This window comes from Echeneis naucrates, chromosome 15 (assembly GCF_900963305.1).
Source record: "Echeneis naucrates chromosome 15, fEcheNa1.1, whole genome shotgun sequence".
In the NCBI taxonomy this organism is placed as follows: domain Eukaryota; kingdom Metazoa; phylum Chordata; class Actinopteri; order Carangiformes; family Echeneidae; genus Echeneis; species Echeneis naucrates.
Window position 1 is genome coordinate 7,266,423 of NC_042525.1, and position 19,726 is coordinate 7,286,148.

At 38.4% G+C, this 19,726-nt stretch overlaps 1 protein-coding gene across 1 annotated transcript; it reads right to left on the minus strand.

The window, feature by feature from the left end:
- Window positions 1-231: 231 nt before the first annotated feature.
- Window positions 232-19,592, minus strand: prim2 (DNA primase subunit 2). Its single transcript, XM_029521453.1, has 14 exons — window positions 19,514-19,592; window positions 18,430-18,579; window positions 18,203-18,315; window positions 17,754-17,836; window positions 17,494-17,614; window positions 16,857-16,952; window positions 15,423-15,560; window positions 12,863-12,930; window positions 11,430-11,502; window positions 10,963-11,148; window positions 4,918-5,044; window positions 4,626-4,708; window positions 3,083-3,151; window positions 232-1,812 (listed from the first exon to the last, which is right to left on the minus strand). The coding sequence occupies exons 2-14, from the start codon at window positions 18,572-18,574 to the stop codon at window positions 1,597-1,599; spliced, it is 1,518 nt and encodes a 505-aa protein (XP_029377313.1). The 5' UTR covers window positions 18,575-18,579; window positions 19,514-19,592; the 3' UTR covers window positions 232-1,596.
- Window positions 19,593-19,726: the final 134 nt, after the last annotated feature.

Genomic DNA, 19,726 nt, shown 5'->3' on the forward strand with positions numbered 1-19,726 from the left:
TACATTTTGATTAATAGATGCAGTGCAAATGTTATGTTTGCAGCATTTACGAGCTGCAGGTTGCAACAAAAGCCTCACTCCAGCCACGCTGCACATCCCTGCATGTCAGCCTCATGAAACAAAGGTTGCACTTCGGACTTGGATTGAATTTCTTGCTCTTTCAGATAATGCACGATCCCCTGAACACCTCTTGCCCATGTAATGAGCAGAGGAAGAGAACGACTCGCACGAGGAAAGCAAGCAAGTTCATGACTAATGATTGTAAATCCATTCTGAGGCGATAAACACTGTTCTAGTCAACTGCCTGCCCACAGTCTAAGAAAGTGCCAGCTTTGTCAAATGTAGTCATGCTTTACCAAATATTAAACATCAAGGCTCTTTTGCTGACAGCAGCCCAGCTGCTCACTGTTATCCAGTTGCCTTATTATACTGAATAAATCCTCTCCATGTCAAGCACCATGTCTGGATTTTAAGACCTAATTTAATTCCATCTATATGCAGCTCTGGTGCAAACCATGTGTTTGTGCTCTGACGTAAAAAGCACAGGACAGTGATGAAGTGTGGTCGAAAAGTATGCCAAGAGATTATTTTATTATTATTTTTAACTCTTGACTGCACCGTCTGGGACATCAAAATAGATTTAAAATATCAATCATTAAATTACAGGATGGTTGCCACCCCATCATTTGACATTATTTTGGCCCCCTGGAAACACATTTGTACTTATATAATTCAAAGCCTGCTCGTTGGGGCCTCTAATTGGATCTAAAGTTAGTAATCAAATAAAAGTCATAGTAGAGAGAGATAAGGGCTAGAAACTGTACCTCCTAAAGAACAAAGATTAGAGAAGTAGTCTGTTATTCACATCAAAGCAGCACAAAAGGTCCTCAACTTTCAGACAGCCACCATTTTTCACAAATTATTGGGCAGGCAGTTTGAGATAAGAGAAAGGAAATATCTCCTGACCACGGACGCTTTGAATAAATTGCATTGTGCACTATGAGGCAATATTCCAAGGCAGCATAATACAACTGTGGAAATTATTTATTTCTATCCATCCTCCTGCCACCATTCATCCATACTCCTGCCAGCAAATACAATGACATTGTTTCTGAGACAGCTGGGAAATGTTCTAGTCATCACCCCTAAAACTGCTTCCCTGCCAAAACACTGTGCAGTGAGACTGAGTATAAGCCATCTGAGTCCAGACCAGAGTGAAAACAAAGACAGACAATAAACCAAGAGACTACTTTTAACACATGGCTTAAACAGCAGAGTGATACGGCCTCACCAATATTAATAAGGAATTTTATCAGGGAGGAACAGTGATGCTGAGATTAAAATAACGTTGCTTAAAGGTTCATTTAAATCCTACTGTGTTTAAAGTTGACTTTATTAAAAGATTACTGATGAAGGTTTAGTAATTTCCATACAAGAAACGGACTCAATTGAAGATCGAATCATAGCATGGAACCCTTCCTCCCCCATCCAAAGCTTTATCCACAATAGAAAAGCCAAACATTTATTTCCGTATGCTAAAAAATATATCTATATATATATAAAAAATCCCCCTGCAAAAAAAAAAGAAAAAAGAAATCAGGGGTCTTGAAAGATAGAGTCCAGATCCGTCATTCCAGCCAAATCCTGCGATGCATTTGCTGCTTCTCGTGCTGCAGTGGATCCTGCAGAGTTTTCCTGCAACCTCTGTGGCGTCTCCATCTCTCGCTTTATGTCCTTGCCGCCGCTCAAAACTCTTTGGCTCTCTATGAAATACTGGTTGGGGTGGTTGAGGGAAAAGTTGGATTCCTCAATCTGTTCAGAAAGGAAAGAAGTGAGGAGAGTTTGGTCAAGAGGAAAGAGCTCTTCAGTTAAGTAGGAGGTTGGTGGCAGACTGACCTGATACATGTCACATTTTACAAGAGGACCAAATATCATCTGCTTCAGTGGGCAAGCTGTTGAATGGTTTTCTAACTGACCAACTATTTCCTAAGTAATAATAATGAAATCTTTCACTGGGACATTAGAGAGCTAGCTCACAAGCTGCTCCATCAGAGAAATTTCCTTTAATGACATAAAATGACCTTTACTTTTGAAATCATTGTTTAATAGGGAGTGATCAAATGAAAACCTTTACATAATGAGGACTTAAGGTTTAATATCTACTGTAACAGACCTGTTAAAAAAAGCAAAGCAAAAAAAACAACAACACACATTTCACTTAAGATAGTCGACCTGTTTGACTAAAGTGAAGGAAAAAATTCTGCAGGAGATTTTGGTCAACACACAACACACATGTTCGTGTTGGATGCAGAAAAAATCTGTTAAAACCAGTTAATTAAAGATGTGTTTATACATAATCCTGAACCTGTCAGGGTCTCAACGTTAGGCTGTGGAAAATATTTCAACGCTATTATACAGGGCGTTTGTCAGCGACAGTACAGAAACTGACTGAAATGACAAAAACATCTGATCCAATATCAAAGCTATAACAGAAAAATTACTCACCTCGTGCTATTTTTTTGTGTAAAGTGACTGTTTGAAGGACAATTCTAATCACAGCTTGGACACACATCTAGCTTACTAAAGGTAAAACGTTTCCTCCAAAAATGAACTTTAAGAGGTCTGAGAATACAAAATAGCACTTAGACATCATATATCAAGTTGTGTAAATGTAGTAAGCAGAATGAGCGGAAAACCAGAGCATGTGTTTAACCTCTAAACATAATGTGCCAAACTTACATGAACGAAATTTGCAGTCACAAGCAAATAAATTGCAAGTCTAAGACCTTGTTTGTTTGTTTTCCACACACTGCTCTTCTCTGAAACCAAGACTCTGAGTCTGACAGAAAGGGATGATGACTCAGGCATCCAAACGTAAACAGATTAAAGTAAGTAACTATCCACTAGGGGCAAAACAGATCTGAACGCTATAATAAACCTTTAAAAAAAAATTAAGTGGCTATGACAGCCAGTTAATGATGTATGTGATGACAGTTCTGGGTCTTTCTCCGGATCGCATGCAAAGACCCTACACCTGCCTCCAACACAGGTACTCCCCGCAACAAATCAAATCTACACTTACATTGTGTGTCAGCTCAAAGTACTTCTGGCATGCCAACTGATAGTGCATTCCTTTAACCAGCTCCAGGATCTGCAACAATAAGCAGAGGATAGAAAAGAGAACATGAAAAACATTGACGTAGAAAAAAAATTCAACAGAATTTCAGCTTATGACATTGAGATACCAGTACAGGACATTTATGTAAGGTAGGGCCAAGATTTAGCGATTTTGCACCTTTATAATCAAAATTATTTTAATTGGCTTTCGATCAACTACCTACACAAGCATCCCTCATAAATCATTGAGACAGAAGTGAGCACATCCTTCAAGAAATCTTTGCAAATGTAATCAAAACAGATCACTTTAAATATTCATGCCCAGAGTCAAGTCTTTGTAGATTGCAGGAAATGTTACCAACAATTAAAGCTTCAACTCATCTCGTAGATCAAGTTGTTCTTTTTTTTTTTTTTAATTCCTTCCTAGTTTTATTGAAAAGAAGATAGGGGGGCAGCTTGATGCCCAGACTTGGCTGGGTCACATAAGGGCTCTCAGATTCTTGTACCAATGCCACCGTAACATTGGTGGAACTACACACTCAGATTGATATGCCAAAATAAATAAAATAAATCCAAGGTCTTCAGCCTCAGCTAAAAGAGAGCCTCTTCTGTGGAATCTGCCTGTGTTTAGCTCCTTCATTATTCTCTATATTCCTGAAGGCTGCCTCCAGCATGATACTGCCACTAGCACCCTAAAACACTCTGGATAGTATTAGATCTGCGAGAGTGGAAATAAAAGCAAACACTGGCTGTGCTCTGAGTTTCTTTCCCCAATTTTCTCTTTTGCAAAAGAGAAAATATCAAACTTGAGTACGCGAGTACTTAACTTTGTATTTGTGAGCTTTACTCAGGAATGTTCTGCAGGGATTTGAGTAAAAAAAGAACATGTTTTACGTTACAAGTCTTTTAGAAGTGAACTGTTGGAGTAAACTGTTTTGGACGGACATCCACAGATGAATCCTCATGACTCTGGTTATCCTGACTTTTCAGCAAGGTTTTTATATATGCAGTGAATTTCCTCTGGCATCATTGTGAGTTAGATAATGTGGATTTGAATGATTTACTTGATAATGACCTGCCATGAAATTATGTCTCAGTGATCTATTAACTTTTCCTCTAGCGCCATCATCAGGTTATTTTTTTAAATTGACCTTGTTTACCCAAGTAGCTGCAAAAAAATAAAAATAATCAAGCACCAGTTGGAATCTACCCTCGGCACTTATAGTGGCTTCTGCATGAACTACTCTCAGTGTGTTTATTTTCTACACTGTAGATGAACAGTTAACTGAACCAAGACCACATCTAAGCTCAGCTGGCCCCTGCCAGAATTTGTGGGTGTGGTGAGTAGTCCTAACATTTTCTTCTTTCCAAATGAACTTGACAGATTATATAAACCCAATGAAAAGAAAAAAATTAATGCACCATCCATTAATGAGACCAGGGGAGAAATATCGAGCAAGAACATGTTGGCTGTTTGAAGGACCTACTAAGGACAGTGTCACACCCACCTGTTCGATCCCACTGGGAGACACTTTGTAGAACTGAAGCTTCTGCTTCAGCAGCTCTGGGTCACTGTGACGAAATGGACATCCTAAAAACAACATAAGAATTGAATAAAATGTTCAATAATAAGCATAATGAAACTGTATATCATGAGATTTTGGTGCTGATTTTCAAGATGAACATCCGCCGTCTGTTTTGTTACAATTTTCAGGCCAAGTTTTAACTAAAAAGCCTTAGCATTAGAGTTGAGTGGCTCATCACATGGATAATGCCTTCTTGCAACAGTCATCAGCTCACCGTGATGGTCTCCTTGGCTGGGTGGGTTTGACAAAATCACCTTCATGCAACTGTAGGGGGTGTAGTCTGTTCGCTTGCCTTCTTTGCCAAACATGTGGCGGATGCTGTAGGCATATGCTTTGTCAAACTACAGAGAAAGTGAGAGTGAAGAAGACAAGAGGCAAGAGAGGAGGAGAGGGCATTAGTGAGGATGAAAGTGTAAGAGGGACAAGGTCGGGGTGAAAAGAGACATTGTCATACATCATGTCAGTTTTGACAAGGTGTTTTCCTCAATGAAATATAGCGCTATTAGTGAGAGCCTGCTGTAGAGGTGTCCAGATAGCTGAATTATGGATACCTTAATAGGGCTATCTTTCCTTTTCACTGATTTTGCCCCCTGTCCTGTTGAGCTCTTTAATACACAGCGTGGAGTATACTTTAAATAAAAGACTGGGAATCCTGTAACAATGCATGTATTATGTATTCAATGCAATGTGTTATGTTGTGGTATAAATATGAAGTTTAATTTACTATTCTATTCATTAAGGTATTCTTTAAATGCAGAAAATCCATATTAACGAGGGTTTGTGTCATATAGAGCTACAGCTGGTCAACTGGAGTTTTCTTTCATTACATTTTTATCAAAGTTAGTCTATAAAAAAATAAAGCAGCGCACAGTCGGTGTGCCTTGTCAGAGGTCAGTGACTTATTTCAGCTACCCTAAAAAGAGAGTTTCCATTTAATTTTTCCACTGGAAAACACTGGACAGGAGGAGAGAACACTTGTTCACTTTTATAAATCAGTGCTTACTCGTTGATGTTTCGGCATGAACAATATTTTAACAAGTCAGCCATAAGCTTTTGCTATCAAGTGAGTATCTGCATTGCTGCTGATTGGATAAAACGAGTAAGTTAAGGAAATCTCAAAATTTTTGACTTTTTGGAATTGATATAAGCAAAAGTATCAATAGTTGCAGCCGTAGGTTAGTGTATGATCTTCATAGCATTTACAGCTCAACAGGCTAACATATAGATTATACAAATATTTACATTACATTTCTTTTGGCTGATTTTCATATATTTTATCTATGGCACAGGGTTTTATATTCAAACAAACTGACATCTGATTCAATATCAAAAAAAAAAAATCTTTCTATGATCTCCAGAAAATCAAAACATCAAAGTGAAGGACACAAGTGAATTGCATCTATAAACTTTAAAGTGCAAAACCTCTGCAGAACTTCACACCATTTTCTGTCCAGGTTTTTTTTTTTTTTCTTAACCCCCCAAAAAAAGAAACTTTTTTTTTTTTTTTGATGTGGGTCATTCCACACAATCTCGACAGTGAACTCCTTTTATGAGCACCATAGTTCTGCACCACCATTAAAAATGAATTACAAGGACCCTGCCTCCAAAAACCAAACAGTAAAATACACAGTGTGCTTCAACAGTGGCAGAACACAATCACCATGACTGCACCCATCATAACGCATTAACGTTGCAATAAAACCCCTGAGCTTGCTAATGTGACAACCTGCAATAGCAATTTAAAAACGCATAAAATGTTCCTTAAGTACAATAAATCAAATATTAATTACGTAGAGCTTCTAAGGATTCAAGAGGCTGTTTCCAGATTTAAGACCCCTCTACTCTATTAAAATGAATTCTGGAACTCCAGTGGCACTAAAATGTGTTTAATATGCATTATATGAAATAATTAGGACATAAAAAGATCTATGTGATCAAAAAAGTGATACACTTAGAGATGATATGGCATTGAACTTCAGCTTCTTCCAGCAAAGAGTGAGGCAGTCTAATTAAAGAAAAAGCTTTATATGAACAACAAAACTGAACTTCACACAAATTGAGATTAACTGTAAATGGGTCTAAAAATAAAAAATAATGTCACTGCAGAGACCAGTTTGTTTTCGACACAACATTCAAATTCTCCTCCACATAGAGATGCTGTAAAGTGCAGTTCTGTTTTCAGCTTCTCATCAAATTGAATGCAACTTCTTTAAAACACTGTTTTCAGTTGTTCTCCTAATCACCAAATGTGACCCTACGCTTTAGGTAATCCTGGACATTTTCTCATACAGCTGACCTCAAAAATGACAGAGTTGAGAAAATAAAATGAGAGAGTCTGAACACAATCACAAAAGATGCATTAAAGGAGCTGAGCCATAGCTCTTCTAGTGCACATCTTGGCTCGTGGGGCTACATCACTGCAACATCCCCCTACACTCTAGGACACATTCACAAAAACCTGCGGCAATGGAGACAGAGAAATAGGACACAATCAAAGGGATTATGTACGTGTGTGTGTGTCTGTGTGTGTGTGTGTGTGTGTAAACTTGGCATGGCCTCTTAAGCGTCCACAGTGACTGATGTCTCTGTAGTGCCAATCCCTCTTATATGTAATACCATTAAAATACTTTTTAATCTGCACTACACTCCTTTTCACATCCTGAAAACAATAAAGAGTAGAAGGACTATAAAATACTAGAGGTGTACACGAGTTAAGGTGTTTGTTTGTGAACAGAAAAGAAACTGGCAGATATTTCATTGATGTAGAACCTTATAGTAGAGCCCTAACCCTTACAAATAAATTATAGTTGCTATAATTAAAACTGGAATAAACTATGCATCTGAATTCTCCATGAAAACAAATGCGACTCAAGGTCTAGAGAATTTCTCCTCGTTTTAGTGCTGAAGTTCATTTTCAACTGCTTGTATCAGATAACAATGTACGAATCGATATTAAGGTTATTTTAGGATTTGGATTTTTATTTATTTAAATCAGAGTTAACTTTCAAAATAAAAAAAATAAAAAAAAATCAAAACAAAAAGGATCATCTCGCCTTGATCAGACTCCTCAAAGGTAAGGCAGGTCCATAGAAAGGGAGGAGCTGGGGGCTACTTTAAAATGCACTGACTATACCAGTGATTAAAATAACATGGTTTACATTTGCAAGCAAACTTTAGCAGCAGTTAATATGAAGTGTCATCTAATGAATCTCCTCGATGGTCGGAAAAGACCCCAGAGGGAACCAACATATAATGTGAAAAATGGTGTCAGTCAGTGGAAAATTAATTAGCCTGAAGTTAACACCTGTAAAACAAGCATTTCGGAGCAGTCCTACCCTGAGGCTAAACAACACGCTAAAACCTGCTACAAATAGACACTCCTCTAAATGAATTGGCTGACTTCCGTGGCAAGAAAAATGGCTAGATCAAGTTGATTTCATCAATTTTCCTCTCTCCCTCTAGTCTAATATTACACTGCCTCTTCCTCCAGGCCTCCCTTTCGGCATCGCTGCCTCCCATCTTTTTCTCCGTGCCAGTCGCATACTAATGAGCAAGCTTTGTGCAGCCTGCCACAAAGTGCAGTCCCTGACACAACACATACATCACTGTGAGAGCTGCGATCTGGTCAGCACTACTCTGCTGCATCTGCCGTAGAACAAGAGCTGGACTTTATGCAGAAGCCATCCCATTATCTCTGGGAGCTTGTACGTGCCACCTCTGAGACAGGGCACCAAAGAGGGATATAACACGAATCCAGTCGACTGTGGTTGCCCAGAGGCTTTTACCGAGAGCCAATAACGGACAGAAGGACAGGAGAGAGTGAAAGCAGGACAGATGATACATTTTTCAATGCCTCAGACTATATTTTTTTTCCTTTTAAATGTGGGCCCACGAAAGTATGCGCTTTAGGGGGTGAAGAAGCACCTGTGGTTGACTTTTTGTCTCAGATTGGTTTGGAATTAGAGTACTTCATTCACTCAAGTAGAGGTATTTGTTGCAGACAACAACCAACCATTAACCCGGATACTGACTATTAGTTGTTGTTAGGCAAAGAAGAAGTACTTAAATGTTTCCAAAACTAAATTTTTTACTTTTAAGTACGATTGAAATTGTAAAGTTTCAGACACAATTTAGCTTTTTGTGCCTTTACTGTTTTCATTTGCCAGTGACATACACAGCTCTGCAATTGGTGCTTAACATTAGACTTATCTATTCCTATTGCTTGGATTTGTTCTTATTCAAACGTCACGTTTAGGATTTTAGCCACAACAATGTTTTGGTGTCTTCACACTGTATGAAATTACAAAATAACACATCGAACTTGAACCAGCTGCATGCTAGTGTCACTTGTTCTCCCTTTCTACAATTTTTCCTTTTTAAAAAGATGGTTTTTGACAGATGAAAACATGAAAGCCTCTGTGTATCACAGTGGTCAAAATTCTTTTAATGTGACAACTAAAACTGAGACTGCAGCAGGAAGCAGAGACTCATGATATCAAAACTCAACACGGCTGGAGACACTGGCTGGTGTAGAACACATCATTAGACTGGAGAAAAATGCCGACTACCTGGAGTGACATGTGATCTACTATACCACTACAAGCCATAAAAGACAACGCAGCAGATTGAGGCAAATCCACAGTAACTGCTGTGCCAGACTGCCGTGCTGGGTTTCTGTTTAACTCAGCACAATTAAATGATTTCTTGGCATCTTGGATGCTGTTAATGCTGCATCTTTTGATGAGCACTGAAAAACGCAACACACTTATGTCTGAGATTCAGCTCTGGATGGATATCAACCATTGCAGGACAGAGGGCTTGGCAGATCATTAGTAATTTAACTTGAATTTAGTTTGCAAATAAAATGTATAAATCGTAGTAGTAATAGATACATTGTTTACACAAATCTGTCACTGTGTCACAATGTGATGCAATCGTTCTGCTTACCTCTGAAAAAGATAATGATTACTTTCTTGATTCCTGGTATATGAACACTAGAGAAAAAAGCTCATCCCTGTTTATTCACCCAAAGGTATTTTCATCAAATCTGCACATTTAAGAACATGATATCATCAAATAATACTAATTGCTGCTTGAAGTGACTGAAATGATTATCTGTTTATTTGTTGTGGTAGTCAGTTAATTCGAGCAAACTCACGAGATATAACAACATGAAGCAAATGATACTGCTACTAAGTGAGCAACAAAAAGGTTCATAATTTTTTAGTTATGAAGCTTAGCAGTGTTACCTGGCTTCATGGGTATTCTTTAGCACAAGGTTTATTTGGATGTTTTTGGTTGCATTATGGAACCATTGAGAGCTAAATTTCCAACATGCTGCAGGGGTTGTGTCAGTAAGGTGTGAATAAAAAAAAATGCATTGATTACATAAACTTATGTATTATGTAAAATAAGTATAGAGTATGACTGATTTTTTTAGTTTTCAGAACATTGTGCAGATTGAACTTTACTCACTTTAACAGAACATGTTTCACTTCTCCCTGCAATGTGAGGGTTTTCGAGCATGAAAGAACTACTTAGAAACCACAGTCTGAATCAGCCATATCTTATTTTAAATGGGCCAGTCAATGTGAGGTGCACAGGGAAATTCTTACAGGCTTTAGTGTATAGAGTCATAACCCTAAAAGCAAAATCGATACAATCCAAGCAATTACTGATTTAACAAGCAGATATTTCCTTTACAGTCAAGTCAGACAAGCACTAGCATTTTCAAAATCAGACCCTGTACTCGAGCCAAGCTCAGTCAGCCATAGTATGTCGGCAGCTATGTGATGCACTAAATGAAGGAGGAAAAAAAAAAAAAGAAAAGAAAAGAAAACCAAAAAGAGTGAAAATCATCCAATAAAAATTGATGCCCAATAAATCAGTGCATATCTACTTAAGAATAAGCCATATGATTCAGTTGAGCAGTCAGCATTCAGTTGATATTTTGTCAGCTGTGCTCCCTCATGTGGCATATCCTGTTATTATTCACATTAACATAGGAGAGTTGCTCTCCCCAAGCTGTTAATTTCTCTTTTATTGAAAGATACAACTGAACCCACAGCCACTTAAGTCATCATGAGCCTTATTACAGTATTGCTTGCAACTGATGAAACCAGTGAACTTTCTTTTTTTAATCAATAAAGCTTTGATGGGGCCTCTCTGTTAAAAATAAACTCTAGTGTGGCGGCGCCATGTGTTTTTGACAGCACATGCCTAAATTCTAATATTATAACAATGATATTGTTAACATTACCTTGTCTGCATCCACTTTTCCTCTGATGAACTCTGACTTCCAGAACTGCAATGCCTGCTCCAGAGAGAGGCCGATTCCTTTGAGGAAGAGTCCGTACTGCATACGGCCTCCATGACGGAGGTGGTGGTTCTCTCTGACAGCCTGGTGCAGCTGCCTCATGCACAGGGGGTACGATTTTCCTGAAAGCTGAAAGAAGACACATTTACAGACTAACAAGCAAAATGAACTAGTCATTTCTAAGAATATTAGATTTTATATATTCTTATTTTCATTCTATGTACAACATGTTCAGCATATTGCAAACTGACTAATAAAAACTAACATGAGCCTAAGTACACTTCCTGTTCATTCTTCGCTGTAGGCCACTAAAGTGACTACACACTCGTTTCTCGACTTTCACACCACCCGTTCCTCGGTAACATGCCACCCTGAACTTGACATTTCAAGAAATGGTCAGTGCTACTTACTGAATCAATTTGTTCCAAGGAGATTTTCCCAACATTCTTCTGGAAGCTGTAATCCTGCCCCACATAGGCATGACTGAAAGGACAGAAAACCATGAGAAATACCAGTACTGTGTCAGATGACACTGTATTCCTTTAGGAATATGAATACATTTTTAGAGGCAATTGGTACCGCCACGAAAAGTGCACATATTTTTTCAGGCACGTTTGGCCATTTGAAATCCTCTTCATCGAAAAATCAGGTTAAGACCTGAGAGTAACGACCTGACATGACCTGACCTGACTGGACAAGACTGGGCTGAAATATTGAAAGCTCTACTAAAACAAAAGAACATGTGCTCTGTCACTTCCTGCCAAACAAATGTTAAACACCTAAGCTGCTATCAGTAGATTTCCAAGCCGATGAGTTTGGCAATCCAGTGAGTCCAATGTGGCAATGCTTCACACATTGTGTTTCCCCACCACCACAGAGATTAGTGGCTCACTAATCACAACACCCTGCCCACTAAACTTCAGTATTAATCGAACACTAAGACTTGTTCCACCCTTGTATTCATGTTCTTACTTTCATCTAGAGTAAGATAAACATCCTCAAAATGCTCAGAGTTGTTCCCCTTGGCTATTAAAACTAAAATTGGCTTATCTGCTCTTAAGCTGGCATTTTCTGCAAACTTATGTGCTGTTACTGATGTGTGTCAACTTTAAGTGACAACCATGTTTAAGGTCATTAAATTAAGTTTCATCTCAGTGCAGCCATAGTGAGCAGCAGCACCACTTTATTGAAGAGGTTACAGTTAACTTTAGGGAAATTTCTGTTACTTTCTGATAACAAAAAGTTCAGGTTGAGCACTTAAATGAAGTTACAGGCTTATACTTTCTGTATTTTTCTGTACCTCAGAATATAACAAGAAAAGTGACACTTCTTCAAGCATTTGTATCTTGAGTGTATCCACATCATGGGCACTCATTAGAGTCTGCTCACAGCACAGCATGAAGCAGGTATTCATACCATATGGAGTCTGTCTTGTGAGGGCTGCATACTGAGCTCTGCTTAATCCATTATTTGATCATGAAAATGCATCGCATTTTAAAATTCTAAATCAATTAAGTGAGCAGTTACTGGGAAGAAACCCCACCACCACTCAACGGCTAATGCAATACAGTGCATGAGTAATTGTATGAGACATGAGGTATATGCCGCACGCTCCTAATTGCTTCAAGAATGAGTTAGCTAACAATAAAAATAGATAATGGTGTTCACGTAGTCAGGCATCATTCATTTCCGGAACATCTGGGCTTGTCTACAGGGACAGATTGGGTTGACTCAGACCAGCCACAAGCCCCCAGCCCTCCTTGGTGACAAAATCAATCCTGCTAAATCTCTTTTTCAACAGTCCTGGCAAAATGGCAACAGAGTTATCAATCCTGCTGCTTACCTGAGGTGGTTAAGGAGCGGTTGGAGCCGTTCATCAGAATGCACCGCTGGTAGTGAGCGGGCAGTCAGCTGCAGAGAGACCAGCGTCACATGAGTCACATGGCAAGAAGTATGGGTCAAAGGATTAAAACAGCAGGTAAATTAAATAATACACAGATCAAGAATTAAAACAGGCCATGGGATCACGCACAATCACTTCATTAAGACTGAAATGTTTTTCGGAGCTGCATTTCCCAAACTAAAAAGAAAAATTTGGATAGTTTCCATTGTAAATCTGCTGTATTATGAATAAATGAATTAAGTTTTTAATATCAATTATCAGTCCAGTTCAGCTAAACCTCCCCAACACAAAGCAACAGTCATATTGTATGATAGAAAACACTCCAATTAGCAACAGCCATATGAGTCTGCCCTACAAACACGCAAAAAACTATTTAATATACCATACTATGTTGAAATTAACACCAAACCAATAACAGGCCATTGGAGTCATATGGAGAAGCAGCTTTTAATTTTGAGCCTTTTCAATGCCACATTTTTGGCAATGTCCTCTTGCTGTCCCCTGTGAAGGAAAATAGCCATTATAGTAAGGCAGAAATAGTCACAATGGCACAGTTACAAGAAAATTGTTTTGGAGCATTATTCCATTCCAGCAGTTAGTGGTCCGGATAATTAGCAGGAAATTGGAGAATGGCCGAACTGGACCGAGTTGTTCTTATTATGTTTTTCTCATTTTCCTCTTGTAATCCTGCCCGCCTGCCTGTCTTCACATAATGGAGGAAATGTGTTCAGGTTCAAGTTCCATTTCATTAAAGGAAATCAAGCAAATGTTGCCCACTATACCAACATTATTACAGAGACAATGTGACAGTAGCTTTCTATACCACAGCAACCTAATCATTATTTGGGCATCAGAATGCACCAAGAACCAGTGCATTTCTTTCCTTGTGCAGCGGTGAGTTTTAGATGAGTGCTTCTGTTTGTCAATAGGCACCTTAGATCAGTGGCTGAACAGAGTCTACTATTTGTCATGACCGAAGGCATTACCTCAAAAAACACACTGGTTGAAAGTGACCACTCAGTTGAATACAAGGAGGGGACAGCAGAACACAAGCACTACACAAAAAACTAAGCTTGGTTCAAAGCGACACACTTTTCACTGCACAATGAAACAAACTGCCCTGTCCAAGGTGGATTCAAACAGCTGCTTTGGAACAACATTGCAGCTGGTGTCTCTTTGACAAAGTGTATTAAGTTGGAAAAATTGGACTCAAAAGAGAACACTTGATGTGTGCTCAGGTATTAGAGGTAGCCTGATTATCACTTGTCACAGTGGGTAAGTAATAAGTACAATCACTACATAGTTTGTCTGGCAGACGCAGGGTGAAATACCTGACTTGTACATGGCAATTTATTTGAAAATCAAGTACATGAAATACATATATCTGCTATCAAACTGCATATGACAATGTAATTCTGTGACACACAGGTGAGCAGTGAAAAATGAAACATCTATTGACCTATCTTCTTCTGTCAAAGATGTGACAATTATATTAATAATATATCTTAATAATTCAAACTTTTCTATAATTAATAAAAAATGTGCTTGTTTGGATTTAGCAAATGAAAGTACAATGTAAAGATGTCATTTTAGGTGTGCAACTGTCATTACTGTCCCATTCTGATACACATGTCATTTCTATATTTGAATACATTATCAATTACTGCCTGCAGTTGTAAATCACCTATGAAGATCATTTCCTGCACCCCCTCAAATAGCACAAGCCAATTCGAGACCTGGATAGTGCCAGTACATTTGGCCATTGATCATGCTCCTGCTTGTCACGCAGCCTGGACTCCTCACCACAATATAACCGAATTTTGGCTGTCTCCTTATATGTGATATAAAAAATGCCTCTACTTCCCAAAACATGATGTTTTCAGGGCATTCAATTCAATGCACAAGTGTGCTGATATTGCGACTCCACAGACTGTCTTCAACAACCTTTTAAAAAAACATCATGCCCGTGAGGAGAATGAGCACTTTTGCACGAGCTGTCCCCAGTTTTCCCTCCAGACATTTTACATCATGTGTGCATACTTCTTCCCTTCATTTCTGACTGGAGTTTCTCCAGTTTCCCTCAGGGCTCTGAGGGGAACAACCATGATTACAATTTAATAATGTGCCTTGTGCACCCAGACTTACTGTATTAACAAAATGTATTTAGATTAACCACATATATGTGGAATGGACGTTACAGAAAGCCTTTTCAATGAAAAGCAAAACCATCATGGTGACCCAGAGGGTTATTTAACAAAATATCTGATGTCTGAGTTACAGACAGTTGTATAAACACCCTTCACACAAGTATGTTATATACATAAAATATATTAGTTTTTTTTTTTTTTTAGCAATATATTTACAAAATGAATTGCAGTTTGTCAAAAAATATCATCTTTCTCTTGAGCATAGTTTCAAATTAATCTCTGAGCTTACTGGATAGTTACACAAGACCCGTTATTCATCCTTTCAAAAACTGTGAAGAAATGTAAGCGCTTACTGCGAGGGCTTTGGAGAGCTTTGTGCGAAAATCATTGAGGACAATGGTGATGATGTCCTGGTGAGGGATGTACACGTAGCCTGCTTGAAGGTACACTTTCCTTGCTCGCACTAAATCCAGGGCATCTTGAAATGGAACCTTTAAAAACAAAATGAATTATTTATTTTAAATAATGATTTTAATATTCAATTTAAAGATATGATAAGTGGAAAGATGCTGAACCCTTTAGCCTTGATATTTTTTGGCTGCTTAAATTGTGATCCAAGGACTTAAGACTTATTCCAGTGATATTGAATAAAGGAGCGGAATGATTTACATTCTCAATGAGGAGACTGTCAGCATCAAGCATAAATTGTAAATCATAAGTCAAATAGCAGGCCATGACATTTTCCTCTTTTCCTTTTATTTCATTAATAGGCAAACAGACTTAAACCTGCTCAACTGTGAAAGGTTATGATGGTGAATCTGTCAATCAGGCAATTATTTTTCAGGTTCTACATTTCTACTGATCTAAGAGGTTCCTCCATTGTATGTGCACCTAATTTTTCCAACAATATGGTGTGAAAAGATTTCTTAAGGGGTATTGCAAGTTACTCTGAAGCTTTTGGGAGATTGTGCACTCTCCAGTTGGTAGATTTTAACTGCCTGAGGGAGAACTAGTTGCCTATTTATTTCATATTATCAGTAGTCTGACCCTGTTCTGACAAAATACTGGCCCCATAGGTAGGGGAGCTGTATCAAAAACATAAAACTGAGCAGGCTATACTTCGGTGTAATCAGCATTTTAAGTGTAAATGGTACTCTCAGGCAGCTTAGAAATACACAGAATGGGTGACACTAATGAGAAAGCTCTTGTGGTAATTATCCCACTGTGGCCCAGAGGCAGAAGTTACCAATCTATAATTTATTTCTTAAAAAGAACACAATCCTACCTGATCTATTTTACGCTCCAACTCACGTTGGTAGATTACAAAGTGTGTGATCTTCAGTTGTTTCATGAAGTGATCATGGTCAGTATCTCAAACTAATAGCTAACATTAGCAATCAACATCTCAACATTTTCTTTTCAGACTCTAATAAAGACACATGTCTCACAGTACTTCGTAATGAGCTGAAGAAAGGACACTAACTTTTTGTTTTTAGTGTGGGTCAAGCTCCAAAACCATTAGACTGTATAGTTCACATAAGCCCAAATTAAATCATCAGGGTCAAACTAGTGGAGGGTCCCTTTGGTAAGGCAAAATGTTAAAACAATAATTTCTTTATTAAACATTCAGAATATAACACAGAGCAAGTTTGTGATACAATGTCTAGATGGCTTTCTTCCACACCTTTACTCCACCTTCTGGAAGCTAAAGGACTAGAAACGGTTTTACAGAGGCATAAGCACATTACTTTCTTAAGGGAGCCAATGGAAAGAGATGAGCTACTTACTTTATAGAAATCTTGATGCTCAATGGTGACGCCACTGAGGCCGTAACTGGAGCTGATAAGCTGGTCCTTAAGAGCAACTTTCTCCTTGTCACTAATCTGAAAAGTTACAGATGATGATGAATGTCAGCAAAGAACTGCAAAGGTAGCGCTGTCTCAGTGTTAATACACTGAAGGTTGAAGCTTATGGAAACCAAATGTCATTTATCAAATACATGTTTTCCTCTTTGCTTGACACATTATGCCTTGATGAATTATTCAATAGTTATTCTATTTATGAAAACCTGCTGTATGCTTTCTCCCAAAGTGTGTCTTTAGACCTACCTGAGTAAAAGACTAAACTATTGACTGACTTATCGCATGAACTGTTATTAGACATATTACAGAAAAACAAAAACAATTTTTAAAAGTAATTTGTGTAAGTATATCATTCATGTTTAACAAATAAATCTTATACCAAAAGCATTGGTAATGAAGTAAAACACAATTAAAACTGAAACTTTAAATCATCGTTCCAGAAAATCCCAAATGTTTATGGGTCCTGTTTCAGTAATCAAATAGCTCCACCTGGTGAAATGCAACTGAATACCACTAGCTACGTCGTGACAGAGGCAGCCTGGCCAGACTGTCAAAAACATACCGCGTTATACTGAAGATTATTTCTATGCAGAAATTCAAGCTTCTGCTCTCGCCCAAGGTCATTGAAGCGATAGCGGAAAAGATCCACTTCCTGTTGTATAAACCACCGCCTGAGGTCCTCACTTGAAGAAACCATTGATAATAAAAGTTTAGGTTAGTTTCTTTGAGTGAAAGCCAGTTCATTCAATGGCAACTATTTTGGTTTTTCCATTTTCCTTTTTTTTTGGACATCAACCTTACTGAAGTTATTACATTACTTACGTTTGACAGTAAGCAAGCCTGAGAATGAAGTGGGAGATATGATCCTTCCTTCGTCTGTCATTATCAGTTGGTCCACACTGAGACTAAAAGAAGCATTTTGAAATGTCATTAGTTTTCATCTCTCTTGACTCCTTCTAAGGTTTTGTTTTCCCAGAAATGGCGTTAATTCTGTTTTAGGATTTTAATCATCTTGAACATGAAAAATTCTAATATTCAACTATAAATTATTATTAGACATATTCTGTTACTAAACATATTGGACTGTTAATAGACATATACTGTAACAATAGTGCTACATCGGGACAACCTGATGTCAAGGATCACTTGCTGTCACTCAACTACAGATCTAATACCTGATATCAATCAATGCAACGTGATAAGGATGAAAGGCCCGCATGCTTCATTTGAGAGTGCATATGAGTGCCATGCATATCACCAAAAATACTCACGCTGTCCGGTCTGTAAGGAAAATTCAGGACTTTAGCTTCGTTGTTCAGCTTCTTGTTGTAGTCGTCTGACATTTTCACATAGCTCAGTCCCAAATTCTCAACAGTCTTCAACACTGCGGTGGCAGAAAAATAAGATTTGTCATGACATCAGAGAATATAGTGCACAACAGCAAATTTCATGCCTGAAAGTTAATTTTGTCATGATTGTCATGAGATCAAGCACTAACATTTTACTCTGTCCACAGCAAATGTCTCAAATTCAGAGAGACAGATGTTTTCAGTAGGAGGTTGTTCATAGAATTGCAGAGCATGTGCATAGTGCTCAGCGTGCGGACTGGTATGAATCTTCCTCTTCCTGCCAGAAAACTCCATTGTGCCTAATGGGAAAGAGAGCAGCAAATATTTTTGATAAATGATAATACAGTTTAACAATTCAAGCAAAACTAAACCAAAAAAACAACAACATTCCCAATTCCAGCTTCACAGAGAAGTTTTGCCGTTCTTCTGTTACTACATGTATCAGACCTGTCAGCTTGTAAATGTTGGGATGACCAAACAAGACATCTGGAGAGATGTCATGGAAACATATCTAACTATGTTTTATATTTCAAGCCTAGGCTGATCATAAAATGATTGGCAGATAAAAAAACGTGGGAGACTGAAATACAACTGTGTGACTTCTACGTCAAAGAACGCTGTTACCTTCTTCACAAAACCAACAAAAAGTTGAATGACACAAAAGGCCTGCCCAAGCTTTGGTACTAACCGTGTGCCACGGAAACTGTACACAAGTGGCATTTGCTAATCTTGTTCAAAATCACTAGTTCAATGATAAGACACCCATAGATTAAAGAAGGCTGGAGAAAGGTAAAATATAAATACGCAAGACATCTTCTCTTTGTTATTTTTGGTATGTATTTGATTACACTCTGTAGAAACTACTATGAAGTTGTTTTCTACTACACATCTAGTCAGTCGACAGCCAAACTCCCCATAACTACTTACTTGACTTGCTAGTCGCTTTATTTGGGTTACTGTTGAGACCAGCAGCTTCTGGTATAACCGTGTAAATAACAGAGACTGAAACCAACCAGGTCAAATCCTGAAGACCGGCTGGTTAGCTGAATGAACCACGAACAGACAACCCGCGGTAGAACAACTCGTACGTTAAGGAAGATGCTAGCTGAGGTAGAGCCAGCTAACCTAGAGTTAGCTAAAGGTGTAGACAGGTTTATGACAATCGGAACAAACGGGATAATGTATCATAGAAGGAATGGGCAGAACAATTCATTCCAAATGTCGTCTCTTTACCGATTAGACGAAGGTGCAGCTGCCTCGACGATCAGTCCCGCCAAACTTAGGGGGTGTTCAACAAACGCGGGTAAACGATGACGTAACTCGCCAAGTCAGGAAGAGGAACGCCGTTGTAATGTGGGCGCTCATTTCCCTGTCCGGCCCGGCCCGGTGTGCCTCTTCCTCTGTTGGTAACTTTCTTCAAAAATAAAATAAAAAAAAAGTCTTCTG

Excerpts from the sequence above, each read along its gene's own strand:
- prim2 (XM_029521453.1), bottom strand. The coding sequence starts at position 18,574 with ATGGAGTTTTCTGGCAGGAAGAGGAAGATTCATACCAGTCCGCACGCT. Across the intron at positions 18,316-18,429 it reads TGCTGTGGACAGAGTAAAAT|TGTTGAAGACTGTTGAGAAT; the intron begins GTTAGTGCTTGA and ends CTGCCACCGCAG. Across the intron at positions 3,152-4,625 it reads CTCCCAGTGGGATCGAACAG|ATCCTGGAGCTGGTTAAAGG; the intron begins GTGGGTGTGACA and ends TTATTGTTGCAG.